The sequence below is a fragment of the Myotis davidii genome, unplaced genomic scaffold (assembly GCF_000327345.1).
Source record: "Myotis davidii unplaced genomic scaffold, ASM32734v1 scaffold170, whole genome shotgun sequence".
Lineage (NCBI taxonomy): Eukaryota > Metazoa > Chordata > Mammalia > Chiroptera > Vespertilionidae > Myotis > Myotis davidii.
The window spans coordinates 1,328,937-1,339,428 of record NW_006282528.1 but is presented as its reverse complement, the minus strand read 5'-3'; the positions used below and the strand labels follow the sequence as shown (position 1 = coordinate 1,339,428).

General features: G+C 51.7%; 1 protein-coding gene and 1 long non-coding RNA gene across 2 annotated transcripts in view; one reads left to right on the top strand and one right to left on the bottom strand.

Annotated features, from left to right (window-relative positions):
* The window catches only part of LOC107182217, a 12,808-nt gene extending 4,027 nt beyond the window's left edge, over positions 1-8,781 (top strand). The window contains exons 2-3 of the long non-coding RNA XR_001512934.1: positions 4,406-4,408; positions 8,706-8,781. This is a non-coding gene — a long non-coding RNA (uncharacterized LOC107182217). The remainder of the gene's footprint in view (positions 1-4,405; positions 4,409-8,705) is intronic.
* The window catches only part of ATP5O (ATP synthase, H+ transporting, mitochondrial F1 complex, O subunit), an 8,542-nt gene continuing 189 nt past the window's right edge, over positions 2,140-10,492 (bottom strand). Inside the window, exons 2-7 of the mRNA XM_006753102.2 lie at positions 9,210-9,260; positions 8,278-8,388; positions 7,188-7,317; positions 3,930-4,042; positions 2,573-2,659; positions 2,140-2,320 (exon numbers count right to left, since the gene is read on the bottom strand). Coding sequence (XP_006753165.1) covers positions 2,207-2,320; positions 2,573-2,659; positions 3,930-4,042; positions 7,188-7,317; positions 8,278-8,388; positions 9,210-9,260 — 606 coding nt within the window. The 3' untranslated portion in view covers positions 2,140-2,206. The remainder of the gene's footprint in view (positions 2,321-2,572; positions 2,660-3,929; positions 4,043-7,187; positions 7,318-8,277; positions 8,389-9,209; positions 9,261-10,492) is intronic.

The following is a 10,492-nucleotide window of genomic DNA, read 5'->3' as shown; positions in this document are numbered from 1 at the left end:
GGCGGCGAGACGTTCGGGCGAGACTGGGTGCGCTCCGTCCGGTGGCGATGCCGCGCCAGGAGCCAGAGGGTGAGAGGCCATGGAGGCGGTAACGGGTATTCACGAACGTCTTAGCGCGTGAGGCCTGCACGAGCCTCTGGAAGTGGGCGTTGTGCTTCCGTGACCCGTGGGGACCCAGCTCCACTCGGGGAGCTTCGCCGTCGGAAGCAGCTTGCACGGCCGGAGTCACCGGCTTCAACCCCACCTGTGTCTGTCTGGGAGCAGAGCAGCCGGCCTGTGTCCTGGGACTCACTGGGCGGTAAGCCACCGCCCTGACCTACGGAACTTTCTGGACATTGGAACTTGTGGCCTACTGGTGAGAGGAACCCACGTTTGTGGAATGGATTTTGTAGGGGCTCTTCCTCCCACCAGGTTCCTCTCCAGGGGTCACACCTCCGCTGTGAGCGCAGGGCATGGCCACCCCTGGGCCGTGAGGACAGGCTGTCTCTGAGCACAGGGGTCCGTACTGCTCATTTTGTTGGTCATAAATCCTGTGGCACAACAAATACTTGTTGCTGGTCTGACAAAAAGGTATGTTGATTCATGCACACCGGCAGCTATGGTGGTGTTGGCTGTTTCATTTTTAAATCTGAGTCTAAGGGAAGAGGCCAGTGCCCCTGACTAGTCAGGCAGTGAGGTCCTAAGAGCTCCCCTTTACACGAAGACACCGCAGGGCAGGATCGCAGACAAACCACTCTGGGCTCACACCAGGTTGAATGCACAGGACGGGCAGTGCGTCAGGTGACGGGATGGGCACCGGTCTCTGTGAGTCAGTTGGTTGAGCGTCGCCCCCGTACACCAAGAGGTTGCCGATTTAATTCCTGGTCAGGGCACATGCCCGGTTGTAGGTTTGCTCCTGTCAGGGTGCACGCAGGAGGCAATCGATCGATGTTTCTCCCTCAATAAAAACAGCCCTAGCCAGTTTTGCTCAGTGGCTGGTTCATTGGCCCAAGGACTGAAGGGTCACTGGTTCGATTCTGGTCAAGGGCACATACCTCGTTGCAGCTCAATGTCTGGACTTGATCAGGGTGCGTGCAGGAGGCAACCAATCGATGTCTCTCTCACATTGATGTTCTCTCTCTCCCCCTCCCTTCTTCTCTCAATGGAAAAAATATCCACGGGTGAAGTTTAACAAAAAAATCACTACACACACACACACACACACACACACACACACAAAAGGCCTGATGCACGAAATGCATGCAAGAGTAGGCCTTCCTTCCCCCGGCTGCTGGCTCTGGCTTCCCTCCGGCACCCGGGACCCTGGCTTCCTGTACAGCCCTGGCTTCGTCCAGAAGGATGTCCGGTCTAATGAGCATATTACGCTTTTATTATTATAGCTATGTATACAGACACACACACACACACACACACACACACACACACACACACACAAAAGAATAAGTGGATGAGCACCACCCAGCACTTCAGGAGGCCCAACCCCCAAGGCCAGTGACGGGGTGGATCCTGGCACTGGGAGGTAGCAGAGAGGGGCGGCTGCCCGTGTCTGGCCGAGAACTGCTTTCAGGGCCCTTGTTTGAGATGGACACTAAAAGCGGAAACTCCAAGACCACCAGCAGCCTGGTTCGTGGGCACCCAGCCCCCAGGCTCAGCCCCGCCCTGGTGAGTGAGGCCAGGGGACAGGTGTCAGGGGGCCGGGCATGAAATGAGGCTCAACAAGGGTAACTATTTCTCCCGACGGACACGAGCTTCCTTAGAGTCCGAATAATCTACACGCTCCAGGTTCTCTAGCCAAAGGGCCTTTAGTCTTCACACGAGGAGACACTACAAGAACAATCCTATATCATAAAAGGCTAATATGCAAAATGTTCCCTTGGGCGTTCAATCGGGAGTTTGATCACTCGCTAATGTGTGCTGACCACCAGGGGGCGGTGTGGAACATGGCAGGCGACCAGCAGCAGTGCTAGGTGCTGAGGGAGGGAGAGAAGGGAGGCGGTGGGGAGGCTGGGACGTGGGGAACCTGATTGGCCCTGATCGCCGGCCAGGCCTGGGACCCCACCGTGCACAAGTTTGTGCACCGAGCCCCTCGTATAAAAGTAAGGCTCCCGTGTTTCCACGTGAAGAACAGGGAACAGCATGTTCTGTTCAGGAAGCATTTTATTGTTGCTCCAAGCTTTACATTTCGCCGACAGAAGCCTCAGCGCGTTCAGAACACCTCCCGCATGGCTTTGCTCAGCTTCTGGATCTTGGTTTTGGCGGACATGTCAACATACCGCTCTCCGATGCGCACAATCATCCCGCCCATGATTGACGGGTCAGTCTAGGAGCAAACAGGTTGGACACGTGAAAACACACGGACCTTGCGCCAAGCAAAAGGGAGACACAAAGCGCTTCCGAGGCTGCGTGCTGCCCGCACGGACAGAGCACACCCAGAAAGAGGCGTCCGTTGGGAGCGGACTTGCAGCCCTTAGACGGGAAACCCCAGGCCCACGACAGGCACATCAGCACGGGCAGACCTGACGTCTCACTGTCCCCAGTGACAGCCCGAGGAAACCCCACGTAATAAACCTACCTTAACTTTCAACTGCAACACTTGGCCTTTGGCCAGGAAGCTGTTCAGGACCGTCTTTAATTCAGAGAGCGTGGCTTCATCTAAAGCCTGGAAAGAACATAACCCTCTTTTACACAGAAACAAAACGGACGCTTCCCAGCGTCAGGAAAAACACCCATCGGCCTGGGAGGCCCATCCCCCGGGACTGGGAGGCCCCATCCCCCGGGAGGCCAGCAGCCATTATTCCCACAACACGTGTGCGAAAACTGAGGCTCACAGTGGCTAAGAAACTCACGCAAGGTTGCCCAGGGAGTGAGGACCAGCGCCAACACTGGAAATCAGTCTATTTCTAAAGATGCCCTTAGTCGCTAATGGAAGTGTATGTTTTTTTTAAACAGTAGAGCGACCTGCCCCGGGCCTGGCCATGAGACAGTGTGGCCCTTGAGCCGGTAAATGTCCCTGAAACTGGCCCGGCCAGGCTGGAGCTCGTCCTGCTGCGCCAAGGTTGCGGGTTCCTTCGTGGTCAGGGCACACACAGGAACCAGCCACTGAGGCATGAGTAAGGGGAACCACAAATCGATGTCTCTCCCTCTGTCTCTAAAATCAATTAATAAACAAAGTGAGATGTCCCTGACACCGCTCTTTGGAGACGCAGAGCGCTGTACGGACTAGGAACGGCCACCAGGAGACAGGCGCTGAGACTCCGGGCACACTTGCCGCTCTCCAGGGCGAAGTCCCACAGACCGTGTCCCACACTGAAGCGCAGCAGGAACAGACAGACTCGGGATAAGAAAATGAACTCTGGGGAGGGGGTATCCGAAGGAGTATGGGCTGTGGAGAGGGTCTGAGTTCAAATCCCGGCTTCACCGCTTGTGACCAGAACAAACAACTCAACTTCCCTGGGCTGGTTTCCTCGCCTGTGACACAGAGATAATCATTCTGCTTCGCACGGCCGTGGACAGTAAATTACAAAGGTGCCCGGCACATGGGAGGGTTCAGTAAATGGCGCCTATCACAGCCCACGCCATCAAGTCAGTGAGAGCCAAGGGCCTGTGCGCCCCACACTCTCCCCTTCACCCCCAAAGGCTGGAAACCCGAGTCTCAGTAAACTAACAGAGTCACACCTGCGTCGGAGCACAAAGCGCTGTCCCTCACACCCTCAGCCCCGTCTCCAGCCTCAGGAACAGCCCCGTCAGGGACGCGTGAAGGTGCGTGAGGCCCGCGGAGCGCAGGCTCCCGGAAGCGGGCGGAACCGAGCAAACCTCCGTGACAGGTCATCTCTCCCCAGGTCTTGATTTTAGCCACTTTTCCTTTTTTGTTCTGCAAACGTGATGCACGAAATGCCAAGGCGAACGCAGCGGCCACAGCCCTCACTCACCGAGGCAGTGGTCACCGTGCACGGGACTTCCCCCCGGTGCACGCTCATCATGGTGGAAAAGGCGGCAATGACGGCGGGCGTGCTGGTCAGGCGGCCGTTCTCAGCGAGCAAATCTGGGGAAGTGAAGGTGTTTCAGTAACTGGACACTCACTTAAAATGGCCATTCGTGGGTATCATAGTGACCCCCAAAGCGTCATTTGTGGCCTTAAAATATTCTATTTAGCCCTGGCTGGGTTGGCTCAGTGAATAGAGTGTTGGCCTTGGGACTGAAAGGTCCCGGGTTCTATTCTGGTCAAGGGCACATGCCTGGTTGCAGGCTCGATCCCCAGTAGGGTGTGTGCAGGAGGCAGCCGATCCATGATTCTCTCTCATCTGTGATATTTCTATCTCTTTCTCTCTGCCTCTCCCTTCCTCTCTGAAATCAATATATTTTAAAAAAATATATTTAATGCTCTTTAAGAATGCGAATGGAGGAGATTGTTACTCAGTGTTAGTTTTCTTAAGAGACTGCGCCAACATGCATTTAAATTAGTAAGGGGCGTGTGTCTTATCCAGATTTGAAACAGATATCCTAGTCTTATCTGTTTAATCCCTTCACCTCTCACCCAGCCCCCTCCCCTCTGACAGCTGTCAGCCTGTCCTGCCTCCGTGAGTCTGTTTATAGTTTGTTTATTTTGTTCATTAGATTCCACATATAAGAAAGATCATATGGCACTTGTCTATCTCCGACTGGCTCAGTGCACTTAGCATAATGCTCTCCAGGTCCCTCCGTGCTGTTGCAAAGGGTAGAATTTCCTTTTTTATAGCCGGGTAGGATTCCGTGTGTCAATGCACCACAGCATTTTAGTCATTTGTCTGCACTTGGCTTGGCTTGGCTACTGTACATCGCACGACTGTGACAGGGGCGTGCAGAAGTTCTCTCACACTCGTGTTTCTGGCTCTTCAGACGCAGTGCTGGGAGTGGGCCTGCCGAGTCACAGGCAGTTGCACCTTTAATTTTTTGAGGAACTTCCATGCTGCGTTCCAGGGGCTGCACCCGCTGCCTTCCCACCAGCGGTCACGAGGTCCCCTTCTCCCCACATCCTCGCCAGCACGTGTGTGACTGATGAAGCCACTGACAGGTGTGAGGTGATGTCCCCGAGTTGTAACTCAGTGACACTGAGCATCTTCCCACGTGTATTTGCCATCTGTATGTTCTCTTTGGAGAAGTGTCCATTCAGGTCCTTTGCCCATTTTTTAAATGGGATTGCTTTTGTGGTGTCGAGTTGCATTAGTTCTTTATAAATTTTGGATATTAACCCATCAGATGTATCCCTGGCGAATATGTTCTCCTATTCAGTGGGTTGTCTTTTAATTTTGTTGATGGTTTCTTTGCTGTGCAAAAACTTTTTAGTTTGATGCAGCCCCACTTTTTATTTCCCTTGTCTCCAAAAAATACATCGGAAAAAATATTATTACGAGAAATGTCTGAGACTTTACGTTTTCTTCTAAGATTTTTATGGTTTTGAGTCTAACACTTAAGTCTTTAATTGATTTTGAGTTTATTCTTATGCATGGTGTAAGATGGTCTAGTGTCATTTTTTTTGCATGTTATCTGTCCAGTTTTCCCAACACCATTCATTCAGTAGATTATCTTTGCCCCACTCTATGTTCTTGCCTCCTCTGTCAAATATTAATTGACCATAAAGGCACGGGTTTATTTCTGGGCTCTCTATTCTGTTCCATTGATCTGAGTGTCTGTTTTTATGCCAGTACCAGGCTGTTTTGATTATTCAGGGTCTTTTGTGGTTCCATACAGATTTTTGTGAAATCTACCATTGGTATCTCAATAGGAATTGTGTTGAATCCATACATTGCTTTGGCTGGTATGGACATTTTACTGATATTAATTCTTTCTATTCATGAGCATGGTATATGATCTACTTGTACCTTCTTCAATTTCTTTGGTGTCTTATAATTTTCTAAGTATAGGTGTTTTACATCCTTGGTTAAAGTTATTTCTAGTTTTTGTGTTTTTTTTTAATGTGACTGTAAATGGGGTTGTTTTCTTAGTTTGCCTTTCTGATAGTACATTATTGGTTTATAAAAATGCAAATGACTTCTGGATATTTTATATTCTGCTACCTTACTAAATTAATCAGTTCTAGTAGTTTTTTGGTGGGATTTTTAGGGTTCTCTCTCTCTCTCTAGTATCATGTCATCTACAAATAATGTTTTTCCTTTTAGTTTCCAAGTGGATGCCTTTCTCTTGTCGGATTGCCGTGGCCAGGCCTCCCCGTGCTATGCTGGGTAAGGCAAAAGCAGACACCCACCTTCTTCCTGATTTTAAGGGCAATGCTTTTAGCTTTTGCCTGCTGAGTATGATGTTGGCTGTAGGGGTGTCAGGGCCTTCGTGACATTGCGGTCTGTCCCCTCTATTCCCACGTGGCTGAGTTTTAACCATAACTGGGTGCTGGATGTTTATCCTTCCATTGGTTCATGTGCTGTATCACATTAACTTATTTGCATATACTGTACCAGCCTGCATCCCTGGAATAAATCCCACTTGGCCATGGCGTATGATCTTTTAAATGTATCGCTGGAGATCTGATTTGCTAATATTTTGTTGAGGATTTTAGCACCTGTGTTCATCAGGGATATTAGCCTATAATTTTTTTCTCTGTAGTGTCTTTATCTGGTTTTGGAATTAGGACAATGCTGGCCTCGTAAAATGAGCTTGGGAGTCTTCACTCCTCTTGGATTTTTTGGAATAGTTAGAGAGGAGAGGTGTTAGCTCTTGTTTGAATGTTAGTTCTTTGAATATTTTGATCACAGCTTGCATCTGATTTTCAAATGTAGGTCACAGAATTTAACATTCGGCTACAAATCCTAAAATTAACACTGTGTATCTTAAAAAATGGTGGCACAAATACACATTCTTTGGAACTTGTATTCTGAGTTGACCTGGGTTTGAAAAGCAACCTGATGGACCGAAGGATGTAAATTTCTCCAAGGACAGAGGACAGCCAGGCTACAGACCATCCCGATGGTGCGAATCCCACTGGTGGCCGTGGGCTGAGACACTGAGATTAGACACTCACACCTTAGCATCGTGAGCCAGGGCCCCTCAAAACTCAATCCGCAGATGGTCAGTGGGGAGAGGAGAGGACAGACGGGGGAGGCCTGACTCTGTCAAGGGCAGCGACGCCCGTGTGCCTGCCCCTGGACGGCCTTCCCAGCAGCGAGTCTGCAGGGACTCGGGAGAGAGCCAGTACTTACTGATCAGGTTGGCTGTGAGGGGAGAGAGCTTCTCCTTGGCCGTCAGCTCGTTCAGGCTTTTCACTTTAACAGAACGCTTCGTAAAGGGGTTCAAAATGGAGGCAGCCATTTTGGGTTCCTTCAGGAGTTGCTAAAAGTGCCAAAAAAGAATTTCTTAAGTTCTTTAGAGCATAAACGATCCTAGCTGCCACACACACTTCTTATGGGTCATGTATTTCATGAATTAAATTGGCACTCTCAGAGCACAAAGGACAGTTACAATCAAATAACTTTCTGCCTTTAAGCATACACCACACCATGATTTCACATAGGATACACTATTTCCTGAAAAAATGTAGACACTTTTTAAATTTCTGAAAATTAACTTTTGCTTTTAAACAGAAACTATAAAAAAGTATGCACCCCCAAAACCCAGTTCACTGTGTATCTTAACGTATTTGATATGGGTCCTACCCTAGTTTTTCACGTACTGAGAGGATGCTGGCAATGCCAGCACTCAGGTGCGGGCCTAAACGGTGCCCCCTGGAGGGGCCTCTCGGCTCTGTGCTCCCGCTCGGAGCTCGAGAACCAGCCCAGCGGGGGGTGTGGGGCTTCAGAACAGCCTCCCACCCCCCGTCCGGGAGGGACAGCAGGCAGAACACAGGAGTGCAGGCACCTGAGGCCACTTTGTCTCCCCTCTGTGAACCCACACACGTCTGGATCCAGTGACCGACGCTGCTTCCATCTCTGTCACACCCCCGCCGCCCTCAGTGGCCGCGTTAGCAGCTTCTCCCTGGCGCCCGCCCGGGGCCTGTCTCTGATCCGCCGCCATCTCAGGAGAAAGTGCAATGTGTGGCCCCAAACCAACATTTTTCCCGAACTGCTGGATCACATACACGAAGAGATTCTGGAATCAGGGTTGCCCAATGGACAGTTAGTGATGCCTGGAGCGTCACACTTTTCTCTCACTCACAGTCTGAAGGCAAGGGGCTCCTTTCTATGTCTCCGCCGACTTCTGGTTTTAGTCAAACCCCATCCCACAACCCAGGTCATTCTCTAAAGGAAAAAACACAGTGGGAATGTAGTAAGCAGTGGGCAGGAAAGCACTCACCGCTATTCTTGACAGCTCCTTTTCTACTTGATCCAGTTTATTCTGTTTAGATGCAGCAGAGAACAGAGCAGTGGCATAGCGGCCTTCCACACCGTACACCTGGACAGGTGGCTTTAAAAAAAGGTAGGGAGGGGACAAAAAGGAAAATCAGTAAATAATCTACTGTGAATAGCAGAATTAAATAGCTGTATTTAAAAAAGACATCTTTTGTGGCATACAAGTTAACTATGTTGTCAGAGCTATCTGAATGGCAATTCCCACATTAGAAGTCTTCCCCCGGCCGGTCAACCTTTGACCCTCCAGTTCCACCCCGCAGAGCGAGGGCTTAGGAAAGACGGTGTCCAACCCCTTCAGCCTAACCACCTAGGATCAAGTCCATGAGTCTTGAGACGGGCTGGCTTCCTTTGAATGCAATGCTATTGTTTCAGGATGGGAGGCAGTTTTGAACATGTGAGAGCCACGAAAACAGGTGTCTATGAAGCATGTGCAAGCACACTTCGCGCATGTCACAGGAAGACTGTCTCTTACGAGCCTCCTCACCAGTGGAGCCCTTTAGCCATTGACTATGTGCCTGCGGCCTGACGTGATTCTCACAATACAGTGCAGGTCCCCCAGTGGAGCTGTGTGGCCCCGGAGAAAAGCTCAGGCTCTGAGTGAGTCTGGTCCCAGGGCAGCCCCAGGCCCAAGCGGAGTGACACGGCACAAGTCCTCCCGGAGTCTCCATTTCCCCTCGTGAAGTGGGAAGGCCAGCCGCTCCCCATCTCTGTTCGGGGTTCAGGGACTCTCCCGTTTAAAGGCTACGGACACTATTCGTTCCCTAGCCCCGCGCACACCGCACGGTTTGAATCGACAACGGTGCACGAGTCCAGGCCCTGGCGGCGCTGCTGCTGGACACCGGTCTCCGCTCTGCCCGGACAGGGAAGCCGACCTACCCGCACCAGCTTGGCGAACGGCCTGGCCACAGACGTGCTGAAGCATCGCACCTGTGAAACAAAGGAGAGCAGGTCACACTCGGGTCTCGAGGTCATTTACAGTAAATAGGACGTGGACACGGTGGTTTCTCCTGTGTCATCACAGACCCAGGGAGGGTGGGCTGCTCTCGGTCAGGAGCGAGCGACCAGCGCACAGCCTCGCCCAGCTGCGTGGGAAGCTGCCTCCCGCGGACGAGCGCGTCTGCTGGGCCCGGCTGAGGCCGGCACTCCAGAACAGAGAGAAACAGAACAACAAGGAAACTGGTGTTTCAAAAAGAAAGGGAAGACGTTTAGCATTTATAGAACCACCGTGAGCAGGATTTTACTGCAAAGCGGCAGGATTCCGGCACCATTGACAAGAGGTGCACCTTCGGAGAAGCCAAGTGCCTTCTGGGAACGAGGCTCAGCCCTGGGGAGGGGGCAGGTCCGGTGCGGGAACAGGCCCGGTTCTGCGACAGTAGCTCATCCCCTCCCGGGAGGGGCGGCCACCTGCTGGGGCCGCGGGTCGCCTTCATGCTGCAACCCCAGCTCCGCAGTGTTCACACCAAACCGGCCGTGAGGATGAAAAGACGCTGCGGCTCTTGCGGGAAAGTTCCCTGAGGGTCAGAGGTCAGGCCAGGGAGAGCGTCGCGTGGGTGAAGCAGAAGGGCCCGGGCTTCCTCTCCCTGTCGGTGTAACTCCGTGGGTTCGGATCTCAGCTCTCCCCCGAGCGGAACGGGCCATTTAAACGCTGTTGTCTCACTTTCCTTACAAGAAGGTGGGCTGGCCGAACCGGTTTGGCTCAGTGGATAGAGGGTCGGCCTGCGAACTCAAGGGTCCCAGGTTCGATTCCGGTCAAGGGCATGTACCTTGGTTGCGGGCACATCCCCAGTGGGGGGTGTGCAGGAGGCTGCTGATCGATCTCTCTCATCGATGTTTCTAAGTCTCTGTCCCTCTCCCTTCCTCTCTGTAAAAAATCTCTCTCTCTCTCTATATATATTTATATCTATCTATCTCTATATATATAGAAGGTGGGCTGCGCTTTACAGTCCTTCCTTAGCGTCACCATGACCCTCGCGGTCAGATCGCGACGCCCCAGGGAGGGGGACGATCGGGGGGGGCGGGCATGATCCCACTTCTCGGAATATATCCCAAGAAACCAGAAACACCAATCAGAAAGGATACATGCATCCCTATGTTCATAGCAGCACAATTTACGATAGCTAAATTTGGAAACTAGCCACAGTGCCCATCAGCAGATGACA